Source organism: Oncorhynchus keta, chromosome 26 (genome assembly GCF_023373465.1).
Source record: "Oncorhynchus keta strain PuntledgeMale-10-30-2019 chromosome 26, Oket_V2, whole genome shotgun sequence".
NCBI lineage: Eukaryota > Metazoa > Chordata > Actinopteri > Salmoniformes > Salmonidae > Oncorhynchus > Oncorhynchus keta.
The window spans coordinates 26,246,001-26,269,998 of NC_068446.1; the positions used below are offsets into that span (position 1 = coordinate 26,246,001).

Consider the following 23,998-nt stretch of genomic DNA (forward strand, 5'->3'; position numbering starts at 1 on the left):
ATCTGTCTTGCTTACTGTTTGTTAATACATGTAATTGTGTACCTTCTAATTGTATCGTGATATGACTGTAGGTGTTGATTGCCATGGGTGGCCAATTAGAGCCTCTTTTAGCTGGGAGTTATTGAAAGACACGGTTCACATAACACAGGGTCACTGGTCCTTTCAGCCAAAAGCCGGTCTTAGTTTAATAGATCCCGTTGCCTGATGTGTTTCTCAGCTCTGCAAAAATAAAACATGGAGGGGTTGAGAAGGCTGATCTGATCACTACTTAACGTCTCGTTTACAGGCCATTATTGTCACTAGCACCTCCCCTCTTTCATTTGCGAGGGAATCTAATTTGTCTACAGCGTTAGTTACTGTTCTCTCCCTCTCTCCCCCACTGTCCCATCAGCTATAGGAGTCAGGGTTGATTTGGCTCAGTGGCACAGGGCTGCACCAAGCTGAGTTATCGACACCCAGACCCTCAGACTGGTCTGTAGATCTATGCTAATTAACTTGAGGGTAATTGATACTGCGCCTCGTGCCCCTGCCTTCAGGGACACGACAGGGGGGTAATCGTTTTGCCATTGACTAGCCTTTGATGGATCACCAGACTTCTGTACAACCATACCAGGAGACCTCAGAGTGAGAGTTACAGGGTTAGCTAACATTCTGTAGTGTAGAATGGACTTTTTTCTCATCAACTGTGAGAATAACAGTTCACATATGGAGAAACAGAATAATTAAGTACATACAAGCCGCCGCCATAGATTAATCAAAAGCCCAAAAACTCTTTGAAGGTTGTATTCATTTCTGTGAGCAAAATAACAACTACAAAAAAAGGAATCTTGTGTATTGACTGTTCAAACTACTCTGCAGTAACTAGAGAGGCCCATCACATCACCATCACCCATCACCCCAGCAAGACCAAGAGCCAAAGGCTAAACCCACAGCACACCAAGACACCGTCTGGAAGTATGTCGGTACGCGACTCCACACGCTAACAATCACACCTCTGTTTACACAGCTAGGCCTCACATCCACATCCAGGAACACATCTTCCTTGACCGGACCGGTCGTTTCTCTCCTTCTATCCCACTGATGCCATTCCGGAATGCGCCCAGAGGAGCCCGGGAAATAACAGGCCGGACTCTACTGATCTGTATTAACAGGCATTTCAGATTCCCTGTGGAGAGGCCCATGACAAAACTGCCCTTTAGTGTTTAGAAAAGGCCATGATATGACTAAATGAAAAGTTATCTTCCACCGGGACATTTTAATACATTATATTATAGTACAGCAACAGAGTATCTAGCTAGTAAGTCTGGTAGTTCATCATTACTGTTGCCCCCCCACTGGGAACAGACGTCAGTTCAAGTTTACATTTTTTTTAAATTATCAACTAAAGTGAATTCAACATGGGAAAAAAAAGACCAAATTCCCTTACGTTGATGACTCTTTGCAAATCCAATCAGGTTTTCCACGCTGATTAAATGACAATTTTGGTTGAAATGACTTGGAAACAACATTGATTCCACCAGTTTTTCCCCAGTGGGCCTGGATTTAAACGGGATTCTATGACCTGTTGTCCTAATAAAGAACAGGGGAAGTAGGGTTTTAATGGGTATGTCTCAGAGACAAATTGCTTTTTGAATGTCAATCTAGACTCTTACAGTCCTCAGTGATTCTTCCATGTGCTACTGTATATCAAAACCCAAGGGGGCACAGCGGTCTGAAACTGTCTGCTCTAAAGATGCCAAGGCTGCTTTAACATTCAACCTTACCTTTCGAGCAAAACCCATGAGAGGCTGTTTTAGTTTCAATCTGTCTGGAGCAACACTTTATTTGTATGTTTTCATGACCTTTTGTAGCTGTCTGTGTCTGAGTGTGAAAGCAAAGGGAAGAGGGTAACTGAGGCTCTACGCTACCTGCATATTTCATGAGACTGGGTGAGTGGGCTAGACATGACCAGGCCCATGTTTTTACATGTGCATATAGTAATAATATAACATTTTATTTGGTCGGTGCTTACATTTGTCCTATTTCACACATGTACAAGTGTGCAAAAATCCCCCTGAGAGAGCCTTGGGGATTGGGGTCACGGTCAGCCATTATTAACGGCGACCCTGGAGCAACTAGGGTTAAGTGCCTTGCTCAAGGGCACATTGGCAGATTTTTCACATTGGTAGCTCAGGGATTCAAGCTAGCAACACTAACTGGTAGGCTACCTGCTGCCCTGTGTGCATGCATGCTTGACCACAAATTACCACACAGACTGGGGAATGAATCTTACAGCTGCAGACATTAAGATGCTTGCCTCTTTGCGTGAGGCGAGCTATGTGAGTGTAGAATGGTCTCATCACTCCTTTCCCTGATGGAGTAATAGCTATTGTCTCTATCTAACTCCAGGTAATTACTGTCAATGTTGTGTCAAGTCCACACACTGTGCAACACTGCTGGCTTGCCGTAGGGGTGCTGCTTCAATTAGAATAATTAAACATCAATGTTCTCCTCTCCAGCAGTATGGCAAGGCCCAGGATGGGACCTGATGAGGCCTTCCAGGAGGGTGTATAGGGGAGGTACATGAAGTTCCAATAGGGGGGTATGGATGGGCACCTGATGTTTAAGAAGTGTAGTAGTGAGTGATAGGTCTTTGAAGGAGCATGGAGGCTCACCAGTGCAGCTCCATGGTTATAGCGTAGCGTTGCGCTCCTGCTGACAGTTTCGGGAGAGTGTCAACCCATCAGCCTTCTAATCTGACAGAGGGAGCAGCAGAACACCAGCCCACTTTACACACACCTTGCCTTGCCTCGCTCACACTGATTCTACACACAGCCTAACAGCTGCTCTACTGCACAGTCCGTGAGCAGGGGAAACCAATAGAGAGAGAAAGTACACGTGTGTATACTACTAACGTGTGTGTGTGTATGTGTGTAAGTGCGTACTGCTTGTATGTGGTGGGTGTGTTTATTTGTGTTTCTGAAATTCACCTTCATCTCTAAGCTAATTTGGTTGAATAGTAAGTAGAATAAATATGTGAGTCAATAACATGCAAACTGAACAAGGATGCTTAGATGTACACCCGCTACGAGGCTGGCTTCAGGTTAGCTCTGCTCCACCCTGTTTCCTCAGAGATCTGCCTTCCACAACTGTGCAGCGTTTTCAAGCGAACTCACACTGTCCTCAATTAGCACTCGACATCAGTGGGGGGAATAATTATTTAAGCTGATACATCCTGATTTACATAAACAGTAAGAGGATAAGGACACGGGTGGCCAGTCACACTCTACAGTCAGAAACCACGCATTCATTACATTGATTACAGCTTCAGCATCATATCTGCACACTTCACTACTGTAATCATATGCCATGCAGCTGCTGTCTCTGTCTTTGAACACTTTTAATAGTCAAAGTGGTGAGTGGGAGTAGATGAAAAGGGGAAGGTTGGTTTCTGAATAATACTCCAAACAAACACCCACAAATTCAAATCACGTTGACAAAATGTTTATGAAATGGTAGGGAAAAACTTTACAGACACTATTCGGAAAGTAAGAGGAGGATCTCATTTACGCTGATATCACAGGAGGTTGGTGGCACCTTAATTGGGGAGTAGGGGCTCGTGGTAATGGCTGGAGTGGAACTAGTGGAATGGTATCAAATACACTACATCAATCACATGGGTTTGATGCCATTCCATTCACGTCGTTCCAGACATTATTATGAGCCGTCTTCCCCTCAGCAGCCTCCTGTGTCTGATATTAGCATCGTTCCTCTCTCTCTCACTTCTTTACTTTTTTAGTGTTTTCTATTTCCATAAAATTGAGAAGAAGACATTTGTGTGAGTCTGGATGCTTGATGACTTGGTAATGGTCACAGCACAGGGTCCCCAGTGACGGCTGTGGTGGAACAAAGCCTGTCTAAGAGTAAAGGCCCTATAGTCAGGAGCTCTTTTCAACTACACCCACATGCCTTTCTGCCTCCTCCGCACTGTCTCAGTACTGTCTCACTGGAGTTAACAGCTAGCGGATTAGAGGGGAAACACTGAGAGACACATTATAGGAGAGAAAGACTGTCAGGGAGGAAAAGAGAGAGAGAGAGAGAGAGAGAGAGAGAGAGAGAGAGAGAGAGAGAGAGAGAGTGTGTTACAACACTGTACATTGCCAATAATAACATTTGACATTTCTATATTATAAAAAATAAAATGAGTAATATTTACTGTAAATTTCTGATTGCTAATTTCCCTTGTTTATTGTCCATTACACTAGCTTTGACAATGTAAACATGTTTCCAATGCTAATAAAGCCCTTTGAATTGAATTGATTTCAGAGAGAGAGGGGGAAAGAAAGAGAGAGAAAGAGAGAGACAGAGAGAGAGGGGGAGACAGGGAAAGAGAGTGTCAGGGAGAACAAGCAAGAGAGAGTATGCTTCAAGGAGGACGAGAGAGTATGCTTCAAGGAGGACGAGAGAGTATGCTTCAAGGAGGACGAGAGAGTATGCTTCAAGGAGGACGAGAGAGTATGCTTCAAGGAGGACGAGAGAGTATGCTTCAAGGAGGACGAGAGAGTATGCGTCAGGGAGGACGAGAGAGTATGCTTCAAGGAGGACGAGAGAGTATGCTTCAAGGAGGACGAGAGAGTATGCTTCAAGGAGGACGAGAGAGTATGCTTCAAGGAGGACGAGAGAGTATGCTTCAAGGAGGACGAGAGAGTATGCTTCAAGGAGGATGAGAGAGTATGCGTCAGGGAGGACGAGAGAGTATGCTTCAGGGAGGACGAGAGAGTATGCTTCAAGGAGGACGAGAGAGAGAGAGAGAGAGAGAGAGAGAGAGAGAGAGAGAGAGAGAGAGAGAGAGTGTCATGGAAAACGAGAGAGCGAGAGTGTGTCAGGGATGACAGAGAGAGAGAGAGAGAAAGACTAAACTGAGAATACACAGTGGCAGAATACCTGACCACTGTGAATGACCCAAAATTAAGGAAATCATTGACTATGTATAGACTCAGTGAGCATAGCCTTGCTATTGAGAAAGGCCGCCGAAGGCAGATCTGTCTCTCAAGACAAGACAGGCCATGTGCACACAGCCCACAAAATGAGATAGAAACTGAGCTGTACTTCTTAACATCCTGCCAAATGTATACACATATTTCCCTCAGATAACACAGACCCACAAAGAATGTTAAAACAAATCAAATTTTGATAAAGTCCCATATATATATTAGGTGAAATCCCAGAGTATGCCATTAGATCAGCAATATTTGTGACCTGTTGCCTCAAGTAAAGGGCAACCAGTGAAGAACAAACATAATTATAAATAGAACCACATTTATGTTTATTTATTTTCCCCTTTGTACTTTAACTATTTGCACATCGTTACAACACTGTATCTAGCCATAATATGACGTTTCTGTCACACCCTGATCTGTTTCACCTGTCTTTGGGATTGTCACCACCCCCTCCAGGTGTAGACCATCTTCCCCATTATCCCCTGTGTATTTATACCTGTGTTCTCTGTTTGTAGTTTTCCTGTTTTTTACCTTTTCTGCCTGCCCTGACCCTGAGCCTGCCTGCCATCCTGCACCTTTGCCAAACCTATTTGTATTATTGACCACTGCCTGCCCTTGACCTGTCTTTGTCTGCCCCTGAAACGTGATAGTTGAAATATCTATATAAAGCCAATAAAGCCATTTGAATTGAACTAGAGAGAGGGGGGGATAAGAGTGTGAGAATAGATGGAGGGGGGGGAGCATGTGTGTCAGAGGGTAATTGTTGTGAAAGAAAGAACCATTACAAACAGTAATTTACCATTTCTTACACACACACACACACACAAAAGTTTGGACACCTACTCATTCAAGGGTTTTTCTTTATTTTACTATTTTCTACAGTGTAGAATAATAGTGAAGACATCAAAACTATGAAATAACACATATAACACATGATGTTAAGATGTGTCTGTTACTTTAACTCTGCGAAGCAATCTGAGGTGCGAAAGAAATACCAGAAATGTACTTTTCACAATGCACACCTGTTAATTTAAATGCATTCCAGGCTCCTACCTCATGAAGCTGGTTGAGAGAATGTCAAGAGTGTTTAAAGCTGCCATCAAGGCAAAGGGTGTCTGCTTTGAAGAATCTCAAATATAAAATAAATGTTGATTTGTTTAACACTTTTTTGGTTACTACCTGATTCTATGTGTTATTTCATAGTTTTGATGTCTTCACTATTATTCTACAATTTAGAAAATAGTAAAAATAAAGAAAAACCCTTGAATGAGTTAGTGTGTCCAAACTTTTGACTTGTACTGTACACACACACACACACACACACACACACACACACACACACACACACACACACACACACACACACACACACACACACACACACACACACACACACACACACACACACGCTTCTAAGACCCAACTCTAGAACCCGAGAGAGTACCTTCATCCTGCTAATCACATTAAAACAGAAAGTGGAGCTGGAATGGAGAAAGAGGAGAGTGAAAGGATAAAGGCCTTCCTGAAGCTCTTCTGCAGTGTTCTATAGCGGGGCCCCAGGATTGGAACGGCACTGACAGTCCAGGCCCAGCAGGAGTCCAGGCCTCATCTCTTAGTCACAGCAAAGTCACATGAAAGGAGTGAGAAAAGCCCCTCACCAGCGCCTCACCACCACCAGGCCAGAGAGAGAAAAGACAAGCACCCCACATTCTAGTGGACTCATTGGTGAAATGTTATTCATATTTTTCATAATTCCATAATTAATAAACATTGTACATTATACAAAAAAACACAGAAAATCCAGTGCTTCTATGTCAAACGTTATTGTTACAGTGCATCTGGAAAGTATTCAGATCACTTTTTCCACATTTTGTTATGTTACAGCCTTATTCTAAAATTGATTAAATAGTTTTCCCCCATATCAATTTACACACAACACCCCATAATGACAAAGCAAAAAAAAATAGAAATGTTTGCAAATGTATTAAAAATCAAAACTGAAATATCACATTTACATAAGAATTCAGACCTTTTACTCAGTACTTTGCTGAACTTCAAGTCTTATTGGGTATGACGCTACAATCTTGTGTGCTACAAGTGTGTGTGTGTGTATTTGGGGAGTTTCACCCATTCTTCTCTGCAGATCCTCACAAGCGGGATGGGATGGGGAGCGTTGCTACACAGCTATTTTCAGGTATCTGCAGAGATGTTAGGTCGGGTTCAAGTCCGGGCTCTGGCTCGTTCACACAAAGACATTCAGAGACTTGTCCCGAGGCCACTCCTGCATTGTCTTGGCTGTGTGCTTAGGGTCGTTGTCATGTTGGAAGGGGAACTTTCGCCCCAGTCTGAGATTGTGAGCGCTCGGGAGCACATTTTCATCAAGGATCTCTGTACTTTGCTCCGTTCATCTTTCCCTCACACCTGACTCGTCTCCCAGTCCCTGCTGCTCAAAAACATCCCCACAGCATGATGCTGCCACCACCCTGCTTCACCGTAGGGATGATGTCAGGTTTCCTCCAGACATGACGCTTGGCATTCAGACCAGACTTCTAGCTTGGTTTCATCAGACCAGAGAATCTTGTCTCTCATGGTCTGAGAGTCCTTTAGGTGCCTTTTGGCAAACTCAAAGCAGGCTGTCATGTGCCTTTTACTGAGGACTAGCTTCCGTCTGGACATTCTACCATAAAGGCCTGATTGGTGGAGTGCTGCAGAGATGGCTGTCCTTCTGGAAGGTTCTCCCATCTCCACAGAGGACCTCTGGAGCTCTGTCAGAGTGACCATGGGGTCACTTCCCTGGCCAAGGCCCTTCTCCCCCGATTGCTCAGGTTGGCCGGGCAGCCAGCTCTAGGAAGAGTCTTGGTAGTTCCAAACTTCTTCCATTTAAGAATGATGGAGGCCACTCTGTTCTTGGGGACCTTCAATGCTGCAGAAATGTTTTGGTACCCTTCCCCAGATCTGTGCCTCGACACAATCCTGTCTCAGAGCTCTACGGACAATTCCTTCAACCTCATGGCTTGGTTTTTGCTCTGACATACACTGTCAACTGTGGAACCTTATATAGACAGGTGTGTGCCTTTCCAAATCATGACCAATCAGTTGAATATACTACAGGTGGACTCCAATCAAATCTCATGGATGATCAATGGAACCAGGATGCACCTGAGCTCAATATTAAACCTAATAGCAAAGGGTCTGAATAGTTATTTAAGGTATTTCTGTTTTTTATTTTGTATACACTTGCAAATTCTTTACCAAAAAACAGTTTCCGCTATTGGGGTATTGTGTGCAGATTGATGAGGGAAAAAAAATATTTATTAACAAAAATATATATATAATATGAGGCTGTAATGTAACAAAATGTGGAAAAGGGAAGGGGTCTGAATGCTTTCTGAATGCACTGTATATTTCAGTCTTCTGTGAAGTATATAAAGTGTAATATTGGAATGCAAGCTCAAAATTGAATACATTTCAACTCTATATCTGACATGGTGCAGGTGTCTTATTTTAAGCCCATAACCATATGTGGGAGGTATATACTTTTGTTTCAAAGTAGATTTGTTTAAAACTACAAAGAGACACTCCTGTGTGACCCTGATTTATCCCACTGCAGTAAAAGATTAATGCTCTAGCCCTGGGTTTTGCAGATCCAACGTGTCTCCAAAGTGTCCCTCTGAGAAGCACCATTTGCATGGTTTGGAGGCAATGAAACAGAATAGTTATAATAGCACATCTAAGGGGTCTGGACAGAACAACAATGGTTCAATGGACTGTGTTTTCTGACCCATCAGCCATTCATTCACAAAGGAGTTTCATATTCAACTACTTATGAATGGGGTGACCATGTCTTATTTTCCCCTAGTACTCGTCTATCCAGGTCACCTACATAGCGCAGTGCCCCACTTTCTCTGTCCCTGTGGGTTTGAAGGGAACTGAATCAGGGCGTTTTAGGGCAGTGGTTGGAGTGGCTGGCTCAACCTCAGGGACAGCAGTTAAATGGTATTCATGTATCAACCTACATTGATATGATCTGGGGCAATGGGGCAGATGGAGAGATACCTAGAACAGCTGCTCATCCATCGATGGAATCATAAAGTCTTTCGGTCCGGCAGTTGTTTAGACCAGAGTGCTTTCTCCTTCTCACACTTCATTGACTGGACCTTGTGTTAAAGAGTGAGTATTAAAAATGAAGCTGGTAGAGGAGGGGGTGGCCATTCGCACATCCCTCAGGTTCTATACTTACACTGTTGCAGTCAAGCATGGGAAGTGCCGAATAAGCAGCACGTGGAGAACAGTTGATATTGAGCACGCCCTTTCCAAATGAAAATGAACTTCAAATGTATTTTCCCATTGATTAGTCGGAGTGTGAGACTTACTGGTGCAGGAGGCCTCGGGCAGGTCCATGTCTCCTCTGTAGTATCCGTTACGGCAGCCGCAGATGGTGACAGCCTCCACAGTGGAGCGGCTGTTGGGGGGGCACTGCAGACACAGCCCTGGCCCCTGGGTGGACTTGAACGTCCCTTGGGGACACGCTGCATGGAGGACAGAAAGAAAAGACAGAGAGAACAGAGCATTTAGACTCTTCATCAACATCCACAGGTTACTGTATCCAGGGCGCAACATGTAGACTACTGTTACTCCACCCAGGGGTGAGTCTCGCAAACCAGACATTTCCTACTGCACAAAAGCCTGGAAATCACGTAACTGGGTTGACTAAGAGGTTACGTAACGGGTTGACTAAGATCATTTAAGTTGCCTCATTATCCTCAACCACCCAATCAACATTCAACCTCTCTCACTATATCTCACTATGGCTTAGTACAGTACCTCTTCTGCTGTCAAAACATACTGTAACTCCAAAAATAACAAAATATTATTTTCAGTCTGAGTATGTGGCAATAACATGGCGTGTAATAGGTCCTGGAATTACAGCGAAACACAGTTGTCCTCTGTAGCTCAGTTGGTAGATAATGGTTTTTGCAACATGGTGTCCACCAGTTCTATCCCAGGACCAAACAGAAACTTGTATCCTGTAGCACAAATTCAAAAAGGTCACTGTAAAGTCCATGGAGAATAAGAGCACCTCCTCCCAGCTGCCCACTGCACAGAGGCTTGGAAACACTGTCACCACCGATAAATCTACGATAATCGCGAATTTCTATAAGCATTTTTCTACGGCTGGCCATGCTTTCCACCTGGCTACCCCTAACCTGAACAAGAGCTCTGCACCCCCCACAGAAACTTTCCCAAGCCCCCCCGCTTCTCCTTCACCCAAATGTTCCGAAAGAGCTGAAAATCTGCACCCCTACAAATCAGCTGGGCTAGACAATCTGGACCCTCTCTTTCTAAAATTATCCGCCACAATTGTTGCAACCCCTATTATTAGCCTGTTCAACCTCTCTTTCATATCGTCGGAGATCCCAAAAGATTGGAAAGCTGTCATGGTCATCCCCCTCTTCAAAGGGGGAGACACTCTAAACCCAAACTGTTACAGACCTATATCTATCCTGCCCTGCCTTTCTAAAGTCTTTGAGAACCAAGTTAACATACAGATCACTGACCATTTCGAATCCCATCGTACCTTCTCCGCTATGCAATCTGGTTTCAGGGCTGGTCATGGGTGCACCTCAGCCACCTCAAGGTACTACACGATATCATAACCGCCGTCGATAAAAAACAGTACTGTGCAGTCGTCTTTATTGACCTGGCCAATGCTTTCGACTCTGTCAATCACCACATTCTTGTCGGCAGACTCAACAGCCTTGGTTTCTCAAATGACTGCCTCACCTGGTTCACCAACTACTTCTCAGATAGAGCTCAGTGTGTCAAATCGGAGGACCTGTTGTCCGGACCTCTGGCAGTCTCTATGTGGGTGCCACAGGGTTCAATTCTCGGGCCGACTCTTTTCTCTGTACATAACAATGATGTTGTTCTGCTGATCCACCTCTACGCAGACGACACAATTCTGTATACTTCTGGCCCTTCTTTGGACACTGTGTTAACAAACCTCCAGACGAGCTTCAATGCCATACAACAATCCTTCCGTGGCCTCCAACTGCTCTTAAATGCTAGTAAAACTAAATGCATGCTCTTCAACCGATTGCAGCCCGCACCCGCAAGCCCGACGAGCATCACTACTCTGGATGGATCTGACTTAGAATATGTGGACAACTACAAATACCTAGGTGTCTGGTTAGACTGTATACTCTCCTTCCAGACTCACATCAAGCACATCCAATCCAAAATGAAACCTAGAATCAGCATCCTATTTTGCAACAAAGCTTCCTTCACTCATGCTGATTATTAACATAACCTCGTAAAACTGACTATCCTACCGATCCATGACTTCGGCGATGTAATTTGCAAAATAGCCTCCAACACTCTACTCAGCAAATTGGGTGCAGTCTATCACAGTGCTATCCGTTTTGTGACCAAAGCCCCATATACTACCCACCACTGCGACCTGTATGCTCTTGTTGGCTGGCCCTCTCTTCATATTCATCGCCAAACCCACTGGCTCCAGGTCATCTATAAATCTATGCTAGGTAAAGCCCCGCCTTACCTCAGCTCACTGGTCAACATAGAAACACCCACCCGTAGCACACACTCCAGTAGGTATATTTCACTGGTCATCCCCAAAGCCAACTTCTCATTTGGCTGCCTTTCCTGACAATTCTCTGCTGCCAATGACTGGAACGAATTGCAAAAATCACTGAAGCTGGAGACGTATATCTCTTACTAACTTTAAGCATCAGCGCAGCTTACCGATCACTGTACCTGTACACAGCCAATCTGTAAATAGCAAACTCACTACCTCATCCCCATATTGTTATTTATTTTTGTTCTTTTGCACCCCAGTATCTCTACTTGCACATCATCATCTGCACATCTATGACTCCAGTATTAATGCTATATTGTAATTATTTTGCCACTATTTATTGCCTAACCTCCCTAATCTTACTACATATACACACACTGTATATTGATTTTTCTATTGTGTTATTGACTGTACATTTGTTTATCCCATGTGTAACTCTGTGTTGTTGTTTTTGTCACACTGCTTGTCTTTATCTTGGCCAGGTCACAGTTGTAAATGAGAACTTGTTCCCAACTGGGCTACCTGGTGAAATAAAGGTGAAATAAAAAAAATGAAATAAAAAATAAAATATGTCAAATGTATGCATGCATGACTGAAAGACGCTTTGGATCAAAGCATCTGCTCAATGGTATATACAGTTGACGTCGGAAGTTTACATACACTTAGGTTGGAGTCATTAAAACTATTTTTTCAACCACTACACACATTTCTTGTTAACAAACTGTAGTTTTGGCAAGTCGGTTAGGACATCTAATTTTTCCAACAATTGTTTACAGACAGATTACTTCACTTATAATTCACTGTATCACAATTCCAGTGGGTCAGAAGTTTACATACACTAAGTTGACTGTGCCTTTAAACAGTATTGAAAATTCCAGATAAGGATTTCAAGGCCTACCTTCAAACTCAGTGCCTCTTTGCTTGACATCATGGGAAAATGAAAATAAATCAGCCAAGACCTCAGAAAAGATATTGTAGACCTCCACAAGTCTGGTTCATCCTTGGGAGCAATTTATAAACGCCTGAAGGTACCACGTTCATCTATACAAACAATAGTACACAAGTGTAAACACCATGGGACCACGCAAATAGTACGCAAGTATAAACACCATGGGACCATGCAGCCGTCATACCGCTCAGGAAGGAGACGCGTTCTGTCTCCTAGAGATGAACGTACTTTGGTGTGAAAAGTGCAAATCAATCCCAGAACAACAGCAAAGGACCTTGTGAAGATGCTGGAGGAAACAAGTACAAAAGTATCTATATCCACAGTAAAAACGAGTCCCATATCGACATAACCTGAAAGGCTGCTCAGCAAGGAAGACGACACTGCTCCAAAACTGCCATAAAAAAGCCAGACTACGGTTTGCAACTGCACATGGGGACAAAGATCGTACTTTTTGGAGAAATGTCCTCTGTTCTGATTAAACAAAAATAGAACTGTCCATCGTTATGTTTGGAGGAAAAAGGGGGAGGTGTGCAAGCCAAAGAACACCATCCCAACCGTGAATCACGGGGGTGCTAGCATCATGTTGTGGGGGTGCTATTACTGCAGGAGGGACTGGTACACTTCACAAAATAGATGGCATCGTGAGGCAGGGAAAGTATGTGTATATATTGAAGAAACATCTCAAGACATCAGTCAGGAAGTTAAAGCTTGGTCGCAACTGGGTCTTCCAAATGGACAATGACCCCAAGCATACTTCCAAAGTTGTGAAAAAATTGATTAAGGATAACAAAGTCAAGGAATTGGAGTTGCCATCACAAAGCCCTGACCTCAATCCTATAGAAAATTTTTGGGCAGAACTGAAAAGGCATGTGCAAGCAAGGAGGCCTACAAACCTGACTCAGTTACACCAGCTCTGTCAGGAGGAATGGGACAAAATTCACCCAACTAATTGTGGGAAGCTTGTGGAAGGCTATCCAAAATGGTTGACCCAATTTAAACAATTTAAAGGCAATGCTACTAAATACTAATTGAGTGTATGTAAACTTCTGACCCATGTGATGAAAGAAATAAAAGCTGAAATAAATCATTCTCTCTACTATTATTCGGACATTTCACATTCATAAAATACAACTGGTGATCCTAACTGACCTAAGACAGGGAATGTTTACTAGGAATTAATGTCAGGAATTGTGAAAAACGGAGTTTAAATGTATTTGGCTAAGGTGTACAAGTCCATGCTAGGTAAAGCTCCGCCTTATCTCAGTTCACTGGTCACGATGGCAACACCCATCCGTAGCACACGCTCCAGCAGGTGTATCTCACTGATCATCCCTAAAGCAAACACCTCATTTGGCCGCCGTTCGTTCCAGTTCTCTGCTGCCTGTGACTGGAACGAATTGCAAAAATCGCTGAAGTTGGAGACTTTTATCTCCCTCACCAACTTCAAACATCTGCTATCTGAGCAGCTAACCGATCGCTGCAGCTGTACATAGTCTATCGGTAAATAGCCCACCCAATTTTACCTACCTCATCCCCATACTGTTTATATTTATGTACTTTTCTGCTTTTTTGCACACCATGACCATCTGATCATTTATCACTCCAGTGTTAATCTGCAAAATTGTAATTATTCGCCTACCTCGTCATGCATTTTGCACACAATGTATATAGAATCTCTTTCCTACTGTGTTATTGACTTGCTAATTGTTTACTCCATGTGTAACTCTGTGTTGTCTGTTCACACTGCTATGCTTTATCTTGGCCAGGTCGCAGTTGCAAATGAGAACTTGTTCTCAACTAGCCTACCTGGTTAAATAAAGGTGTTCTCAACTAGCCTACCTGGTTAAATAAAGGTGTTCTCAACTAGCTTACCTGGTTAAATAAAGGTGTTCTCAACTAGCCTACCTGGTTAAATAAAGGTGTTCTCAACTAGCCTACCGGGTTAAATAAAGGTGTTCTCAACTAGCCTACCTGGTTAAATAAAGGTGTTCTCAACTAGCCTACCTGGTTAAATAAAGGTGTTCTCAACTAGCCTACCTGGTTAAATAAAGGTGTTCTCAACTAGCCTACCTGGTTAAATAAAGGTGTTCTCAACTAGCCTACCTGGTTAAATAAAGGTGTTCTCAACTAGCCTACCTGGTTAAATAAAGGTGTTCTCAACTAGCCTACCTGGTTAAATAAAGGTGTTCTCAACTAGCCTACCTGGTTAAATAAAGGTGTTCTCAACTAGCCTACCGGGTTAAATAAAGGTGTTCTCAACTAGCCTACCTGGTTAAATAAAGGTGTTCTCAACTAGCCTACCTGGTCATCCCTGACCGCTGGCTACGTCCCTTCCGTCCTCAAGAGAGCGAGAGTTGCACCCCTTCTGAAAAAACCTACACTCAATCCCTCCGATGTCAACAACTACAGACCAGTATCCCTTCTTTCTTTTCTCTCCAAAACTCTTGAACCTGCCGTCCTTGGCCAGCTCTCCCGCTATCTCTCTCTGAATGACCTTCTTGATCCAAATCAGTCAGGTTTCAAGACTAGTCATTCAACTGAGACTGCTCTTCTCTGTATCACGGAGGCGCTCCGCACCGCTAAAGCTAACTCTCTCTCCTCTGCTCTCATCCTTCTAGACCTATCGGCTGCTTTCGATACTGTGAACCATCAGATCCTCCTCTCCACCCTCTCCGAGTTGGGCATCTCCGGCGCGGCCCACGCTTGGATTGCGTCCTACCTGACAGGTCGCTCCTACCAGGTGGCGTGGCGAGAATCTGTCTCCTCACCACGCGCTCTCACCACTGGTGTCCCTCAGGGCTCTGTTCTAGGCCCTCTCCTATTCTCGCTATACACCAAGTCACTTGGCTCTGTCATAACCTCACATGGTCTCTCCTATCATTGCTATGCAGACGACACACAATTCATCTTCTCCTTTCCCCCTTCTGATGACCAGGTGGCGAATCGCATCTCTGCATGTCTGGCAGACATATCAGTGTGGATGACGGATCACCACCTCAAGCTGAACCTCGGCAAGACGGAGCTGCTCTTACTCCCGGGGAAGGACTGCCCGTTCCATGATCTCGCCATCACGGTTGACAACTCCATTGTGTCCTCCTCCCAGAGCGCTAAGAACCTTGGCGTGATCCTGGACAACACCCTGTCGTTCTCAACTAACATCAAGGCGGTGGCCCGTTCCTGTAGGTTCATGCTCTACAACATCCGCAGAGTACGACCCTGCCTCACACAGGAAGCGGCGCAGGTCCTAATCCAGGCACTTGTCATCTCCCGTCTGGACTACTGCAACTCGCTGTTGGCTGGGCTCCCTGCCTGTGCCATTAAACCCCTACAACTCATCCAGAACGCCGCAGCCCGTCTGGTGTTCAACCTTCCCAAGTTCTCTCACGTCACCCCGCTCCTCCGCTCTCTCCACTGGCTTCCAGTTGAAGCTCGCATCCGCTACAAGACCATGGTGCTTGCCTGCGGAGCTGTGAGGGGAACGGCACCTCAGTACCTCCAGGCTCTGATCAGGCCCTACACCCAAACAAGGGCACTGCGTTCATCCACCTCTGGCCTGCTCGCCTCCCTACCACTGAGGAAGTACAGTTCCCGCTCAGCCCAGTCAAAACTGTTCGCTGCTCTGGCCCCCAATGGTGGAACAAACTCCCTCACGACGCCAGGACAGCGGAGTCAATCACCACCTTCCGGAGACACCTGAAACCCCACCTCTTTAAGGAATACCTAGGATAGGATAAGTAATCCTTCTCACCCCCCTTTAAGATTTAGATGCACTATTGTAAAGTGACTATTCTACTGGATGTCATAAGGTGAATGCACCAATTTGTAAGTTGCTCTGGATAAGAGCGTCTGCTAAATGACTTAAATGTAATGTAAATGTTAAATAAAGGTGAAATAAAAATATAAAATAAAAAAGTATGTAAACTTCCGACTTCAACTGTATATTATTATATATCAAAATAATGAGCTTGTTTGTTCATATTAAGCTGATTGAAGAATCCCCTCTATGGTGGAAAGATTGCACAATCACACCACGCCAGGACAACAGAGACAGCCATTACAGAGAATGCTAACTGCTCATCTGCCTTTCCGAGTGTGAATTGGCATGTGAATGTGGCAAGCTAAATAAGTGGATTTGTATTTTTCCCTCATCTAGGCAAGCTTGACTCGATACCAGCCTGCTCCGAGGCTCCAACATAACAGATTTTCTTCATGTTCTTGATCTGATTCTGGGCACCCTCCATGCAACGTTTAAACGGATTGCACAACCCGACCCGAGAAGAATGGCTCCAGCTGAATTTGTTCAAAGAAGAATTGAATGCAGAAGAAAGGGATTCCAAACTACAGTTGTTACACAGAGCTAGTAATACCTCCTGTGCTACAGTTATATGAAGTGGTGCATTATGGTGGCATTAAATCATCACTTGTTTAAGTATTCTGCTGCGTGTAGAACTTATTATCTCATGACTAAGGAATGGTCCCAGCGTGGAGCTGTCGCTCTGAAATCAGTTGCCTGAACGCAATTCACATTTCCATAATCCCTCTGCAGTAAGTGGCATTGCACCATGACTCCACAGTCTATCCTCCACTAAATTGCCTTTCTCCCACTCTCAGCAGATACGACTAAAGACAGAATTTGTTTTGCTAAGTTGCAGGAAGTGAGAGAACTCATGGGACATTAATGCTTCAATATCTTATCCACTCCAGAAAACTGCTGTTTAAAAAAACAGGCATGTGACATGTAGTATGACGGAAATAAGAGCCAGGATCCAGTATTAGGAAAAGTAGATCCCAAGTGAGAATCTATCAAACTTACTTAACCTCTTAAGCATATGTTACAGTATGTACTGCTACAGCAATTAAGAAACAGAAAACACTAGCTCTCTTACTAAGCCAAATGTTTTAACGATCATTTTCTCTACAAGCCATTACCTCAGCACAGGCTCTCAAACATCCTTCCCAGTGAACACAAATGGGCTAATGTAATTATAGGGTTGGAAGCATCGCATTGCATTGATTTTCTTATTAAGGAGTTTGGGAAGCCAGATCAGGTGGCCTATCCAGTTTTTGGAAATTATTTTCCCAGGCAGGCGGCCTTAGATCTGTGTGATAGCCTGATTGCCCACGTCTCCTTGTTCACTGTACAGCTGCTTCCTTCCACCTTCTCAAGTCATTTCAACCTCCAAATTAAAACCCCGACTTCTCTTGGAACTGATAAGAGCACAAAATTGAATTCCCATTTTTCTCTCTCGGATGAGTACTCGATCCGGCTGTGCCAAGGCAAGGCAGGCATAGGGAAGTGGAGCGAAAATGTCCTCTATGCTGGTCTTTAAACACACAAAAAGGCAGCCTAGTAGATGACCTGCATTTCACCTTGGCAGTTTACATTGTGTGGATGAGCTTTGTTTTCAAATACAGTACATCCATTTTACACATATATTTCATTCTTTTGAAATAGTTACAACATGAAAAACATGCTTTGAGCTAGAGCAACACACATCTGATGCAAAGTCCTGCTCAGAGGCCTGAGCTCAGATGCGCTGCTCTTTTCACTCTCTCTAGCTAGAAGTGTTTGTCAAAACCCTGCTGAGTCTTGTCCTTCCCTGCCAGTCACACGGAGCCTGCAGGCCTGTGACAGCACAGGGTGGTATGGTAAATAGAGCTATGTAGCACGGGGTGGTGTGGTAGATAGCGATAAGTAGCACGGGGTGGTGTGGTATATAGCGATTGGGTTGGTATGGTAGATAGAGAAGTAGAACGGGTTGGTATGGTAGATAGAGAAGTAGAAAGGGTTGGTATGGTAGATAGAGAAGTAGAAAGGGTTGGTATGGTAGATAGAGAAGTAGAAAGGGTTGGTATGGTAGATAGAGAAGTAGAAAGGGTTGGTATGGTAGATAGAGAAGTAGAAAGGGTTGGTATGGTAGATAGAGAAGTAGAACGGGTTGGTATGGTAGATAGAGAAGTAGAAAGGGTTGGTATGGTAGATAGAGAAGTAGAAAGGGTTGGTATGGTAGATAGAGAAGTAGAAAGGGTTGGTATGGTAGATAGAGAAGTAGAAAGGGTTGGTATGGTAGATAGAGAAGTAGAAAGGGTTGGTATGGTAGACAGAGAAGGAGAAAGGGTTGGTATGGTAGATAGAGAAGTAGAAAGGGTTGGTATGGTAGACAGAGAAGTAGAAAGGGTTGGTATGGTAGACAGAGAAGTAGAAAGGGTTGGTATGGTAGATAGAGAAGTAGAATGGGTTGGTATGGTAGATAGAGAAGTAGAAAGGGTTGGTATGGTAGATAGAGAAGTAGAAAGGGTTGGTATGGTAGATAGAGAAGTAGAAAGGGTTGGTATGGTAGATAGAGAAGTAGAAAGGGTTGGTATGGTAGATAGAGAAGTAGAAAGGGTTGGTATGGTAAGAGTGGGGCCAGAAAGAAGGGATTAATAAGCAGCATACTTTTAAAACAACATAATGACAACATGTTATTATCCTTTCTTCACTTTCAGTCTTATTTTTCAATGGCTAATCCGTTCCTGGAAACTATACACTTCTATAAGCATATAAAACAAGCATATACAGCTTAGCTGTCATAAAGGGCATTAGTTTAGAATCTTATAGCATTATGATGAAAAGGGCAGTTTGTCATGGAAAGAGTGAGGACTGAAAATAAAGCTGTGGACCCACAGAGACACTGTATTGTCTTGCAGCAAAGGACTCAGACCTATACGTTGATTACGTTGTTAAACTCAGCCAGGGCAGTCACTTAAAAGAGATACAACCCAGAGTCCATATGTACGGTAGTTGCCACAAAAGTTCACTATTGCACTGATGTGCAGGGCCTGGAACACAACATTTGTATCCGCACTGGTCCAAATAGCCCCAACACCATTCTGACACACAGTACTTGTTATAGCACGTTCCTTTTTCAGAGGGTTAGAATCAAGTACATCTAGAACCATAAAGAAAATATAAAAATGACTGCTTTTTAAGTGGGAAATCAGGGTAGGGAGCAAAGCAGCATAGTATCAGTGCAGCTAGAGTTATGACAACACAGCTGCTTGACAACATGATCAAGCAAACATAGCACTTTACGAGATCATTGATCAGTTGTTAACCAGCCCATTGGCAGAGTGAGGAGCTTATGAGGCGGTGGACTCTGGGTAGAGGGGTCAGGACGCGAACACAGTGCTGACAGACAGAACAGATCAAAAGGCCTCCAGACAGAACAACAGCTGTAGAGTGAGAGAACAGAAATGGGACCAATGGGATGGTTAGGAGCAACAATGAGAGGATATCAGCTGACAGAGCACGCCCTGCCACCGTGGGACACAGACAGGGATGCAGTGTCGAAGCTACACATGGGCCGTGGTATGGGGGTTCAGCCTGACAGCTATATTCTGCCATCTTGTCTAAATAACTATCATCCAGTCCACCAAAGTTAGAAGTATTGGTGTCCAAAGACTTCATAAACAGAGTGAGGGCATAAAGTGATAGGTATACAGTCATATAGTTTTCTCTCTGCTGTCTGTTAAAGAGAGAACAGGCCCACAGGCTGTCTCTTTGCTCTCCTCAGGCGAAGGCAGAACTCAATAGAAGCTCAGGGTCACTCTTTGTTCTGGGATCTGTTAGCCAGAGATTAGAGATGAAGGGAGAGTTGATGGAGGGATGAGAGAGGAGAGATAGAGAGAGAGGAGAGAGAAAGAGATTCATCCCTACCCTCAACAGAGTCATGGTGTGGGGTGTGGTTTTTATGTGAAGCTGTGGCGCTGGCCTTAAATACTGTTAACATTTGAAATCTCGTTCTTTCTCTCAAGACACACACACACACACACACACACACACGTAATGCATATGCACATTCACATTTATGCACTCTGCATATGTATTTTCTGCTCAAGTCTGACCCTAGTAAATGGGATTATTGTTTGACATTTTCATTCCCATTGTCTCCTGTCTGCCAAGAACACGTTTTGCAAACCACTGTGAATGTGCTCAGCCAGGGACAAAAGCACAGCCCACAATCCAGTCAGCCAAAGAAAGGTTAGAGTGTAAATCTTACAGCAAAACATTTGCACAGAAACTTGATCGAGCCTGTCTGCATATCATTTCCTTCAGGGTGGGTCCAATCCACCTGCAGCTTGTGTAAGGCAGGGAAGAGAGGTCATCCCAGAGGTCATCCCTCTCCACATACCTCACTCCTCACTCCAGAGACTGCATGGGCATCATCTACAGTATGCATGCCGTTCCTGTATCAAAGGTTGAGAGGGACATCATTACTCACAATATAATATAGAACCCTTCTAGACGAGGCTAAAACTAACCAAAGCCCATGGTTAAACATGGGAAGAGAGAGGGAGAGAGCGAGAGCGGGAGGAAGAGACAGAGAGAGGAAGAGACAGAGAGAGAGACAGAGAGAGGAAGAGACCGAGAGAGAGGAAGAGAGGAAGAGAGAGGGAGGAAGATACAGAGAGAGAGGGAGGAAGAGACATAGAGAGAGATGAAGAGAGAAAGAGAGAGGGATGAAGAGAGAGAGAGAGAAGTAGAGACAGAGAGAGAGAGAGAGGGAGAGGGGAAGAGAAAGAGAGAGAGGAATAGACCGAGAGAGACAGAAAGAGAGAGGAATAGACCGAGAGAGACAGAAAGAGACAAAGAGACAGAGAGAGAGGAAGAGACAGAGAGAGGAAGAGAGAGAGAGGGGAAGAGAGAGAGAGGGGAAGAGAGAGAGAGAGGAAGAGAGAGAGAGGAAGAGGAAGAGACAGAGGAAGAGACAGAGACAGAGGAAGAGACAGAGAGAGAGGAAGAGACAGAGAGAGAGGAAGAGACAGAGAGGGAAGAAGAGAGAGAGAAAGAGAGGGAGGAAGAGACAGAGAGAGAGGGATGAAGAGAGAAAGAGAGAGGATGAAGAGAGACGGAGAGAGAGAGAGACATTTTTAAAGGAATAGACCGAGAGAGACAGAAAGAGAGAGGAATAGACCGAGAGAGACAGAAAGAGACAAAGAGACAGAGAGAGAGGAAGAGACAGAGAGAGGAAGAGAGAGAGAGAGAGAAGAGAGAGAGAGGGAAGAGAGAGAGAGGGGAAGAGAGAGAGAGAGGAAGAGAGAGAGAGGAAGAGACGAAAGAGAGAGAGAGAGAGAGAGAGAGAGAGAGAGAGAGAGAGAGAGAGAGAGAGAGAGAGAGAGATGAAGAGAGAGAGAGAGAGAGATGAATTGAGAGAAGAGAGAGAGAAGAACAGAGAGAGAGAGAGAGAGAGAGAGAGAGAGAGAGAGAGAGAGAGAGAGTTGAGAGGGACATCATTACTCACAATATAATATAGAACCCTTCTAGACGAGGCTAAAACTAACAAAGCCCATGGTTAAACATGGGAAGAGAGAGGGAGAGAGCGAGAGCGGGAGGAAGAGACAGAGAGAGAGGAAGAGACAGAGAGAGAAGAAGAGAGAGAGAAAGAGAGAGACAGAGAGGGAAGAAGATACAGAGAGAGAGAGGGAGGAAGAGACAGAGAGAGAGGGATGAAGAGAGAAAGAGAGAGAGAGAGACATTTTTAAAACACTGTATATATATAATTTGACATTTGTATTGTCTTTACTGTTTAAAAACTTCTGTATGTGTAATGTTTACTGTTAATTTTTATTGTTTATTTCACTTTTGTGAAAGAGAGTGAGGGGGGAGGAAGAGACAGAGAGAGAGAGAGGAAGAGAGAGGAAGAGAGAGAGAGAGAAGAAGAGAGAAAGAGAGAAAGAGAGGGACGAAGAGAGAGAGAGAGGAAGAGATGGAGAGAGGAAGAGAGAGGGGGAGAGAGAGAGAGGAAGAGACAGAGACAGGAAGAGACAGAGAGGAAGAGAGAGAGAGACGGAGAGGAAGAGACAGAGAGAGAGATGAAGAGAGAAAGAGAGGGATGAAGAGAGAGAGAGACGAAGAGAGGGAGACAGAGAGAGAGAGAGAGACGGAGAGAGGAAGAGACAGAGAGACGGAGAGAGGAAGAGACAGAGAGACGAAGAGAGGGAGACAGAGAGAGAGGAAGAGGCCGAGAGAGGAAGAGACAGAGGGAGAGAGGAAGAGACAGAGAGAGACAGAGACAGAGAGGAAGAGACAGAGAGGAAGAGACAGAGAGAGGAAGAGACAGAGCGAGAGAGGAAGAGAGAGAGTGGAAGAGACCAGAGAGAGAGAGGAAGAGACAGAGAGAGAGGAAGAGAGAGACAGAGAGGGAGGAAGATACAGAGAGAGAGGGAGGAAGATACAGAGAGAGAGGGAGGAAGAGACAGAGACAGAGGGAGGAAGAGACAGAGACAGAGGGAGGGAGAGAGAGAGAGAGAGAGAGAGGGGAGGAAGAGAGAGAGAGGGAGGAAGAGAGAGAGAGGGAGGAAGAGACAGAGACAGAGGGAGGAAGAGACAGAGACAGAGGGAGGGGGAGGGAGAGAGAGAGAGAGAGAGAGAGAGAGAGAGAGAGAGAGAGAGAGAGAGAGAGAGAGAGGGGAAGAGAAAGAGAGAGAGGAAGAGACAGAGAGAGGGAGGAAGAGACAAAGCGAGGGAGGAAGAGACAGAGAGAGAGGAAGAGACAGAGACAGGGGAAGAGACAGAGAGAGAGGAAGAGAGAGAGGGAGGAAGAGACAGATAGAGGGAGCGTTAGAGCCGATTTGGACATATTTGTATAAAAGACCGAACATATGGAGCTCCATGTATATCTGTGTAAATATATTAAATATTAATGTAAATGATGAAATATTAGGTACGTACCTTTATGATTTATATTTACCCGATTGAGATATATTAATTTGTTGTTAGTGTAACTCGGCCATTTGGCCCCCCCTCATGCCTGTTCATTGTATTGTGGTAAGTGTGTTAGGATAAAGGCAGGAAGTTGGGCCTTCGGGAGAGGGAGTCCTTGCTAGATGCGGGAGCGGTATAGTTTTTTGACCATACAGACATACAGACATACAGACATACAGGTCATAATATGTATTTTCCATATCAAGTATTTTGTGCTTTAAGTTGATTGGAGACTCATTTATTTGTTAGATATAAGAAGAATAAACATTTTTGTTGCACCATATCCCTGGATGTCATGGAATGTTTGGCCGTTTGGAAACCTTGAGTGTGGACTGTATGCGTACCAAACAACCCCGCTTCAGGCTTGGGCAGTGGCTATGGTAAAGACTAAAGGAAGCCACTACAATCAAGTAAAAAAAACTCCGTGAAGGATTACTATCGGAAGGAAATCTCCGGTTCGGACACACGCTGGATATTGTTCTATTGGTAATTGCATTCGGATCGTAAGGACGGATCGTAAGGACAGCTCGCTTGGAAGGATTTGAACTCCTAGAATTCGCCAGCCGTGAGTAACCACTGCGAATGAATGAGCTGCCCTGTTCAATGCGATCATTTGATCATGCATATTATGGAAGCACAAATGTGCTTTTAATTGGAATGTTTGATAAACTTGGGAATGGAATTCAAAACACAGCGTTGTGAAAACAATTAAGAAGTTTAAGTTTGGG

At 44.3% G+C, this 23,998-nt stretch overlaps 1 protein-coding gene across 1 annotated transcript in view; it reads right to left on the reverse strand.

Annotated features, from left to right (window-relative positions):
* The window catches only part of LOC118358669 (ephrin type-B receptor 1-like), a 163,747-nt gene that overhangs the window by 59,073 nt on the left and 80,676 nt on the right, over nucleotides 1-23,998 (reverse strand). Inside the window, exon 4 of the mRNA XM_052480447.1 lies at nucleotides 9,353-9,508. Within this exon, the coding sequence (XP_052336407.1) occupies nucleotides 9,353-9,508 (156 nt within the window). The remainder of the gene's footprint in view (nucleotides 1-9,352; nucleotides 9,509-23,998) is intronic.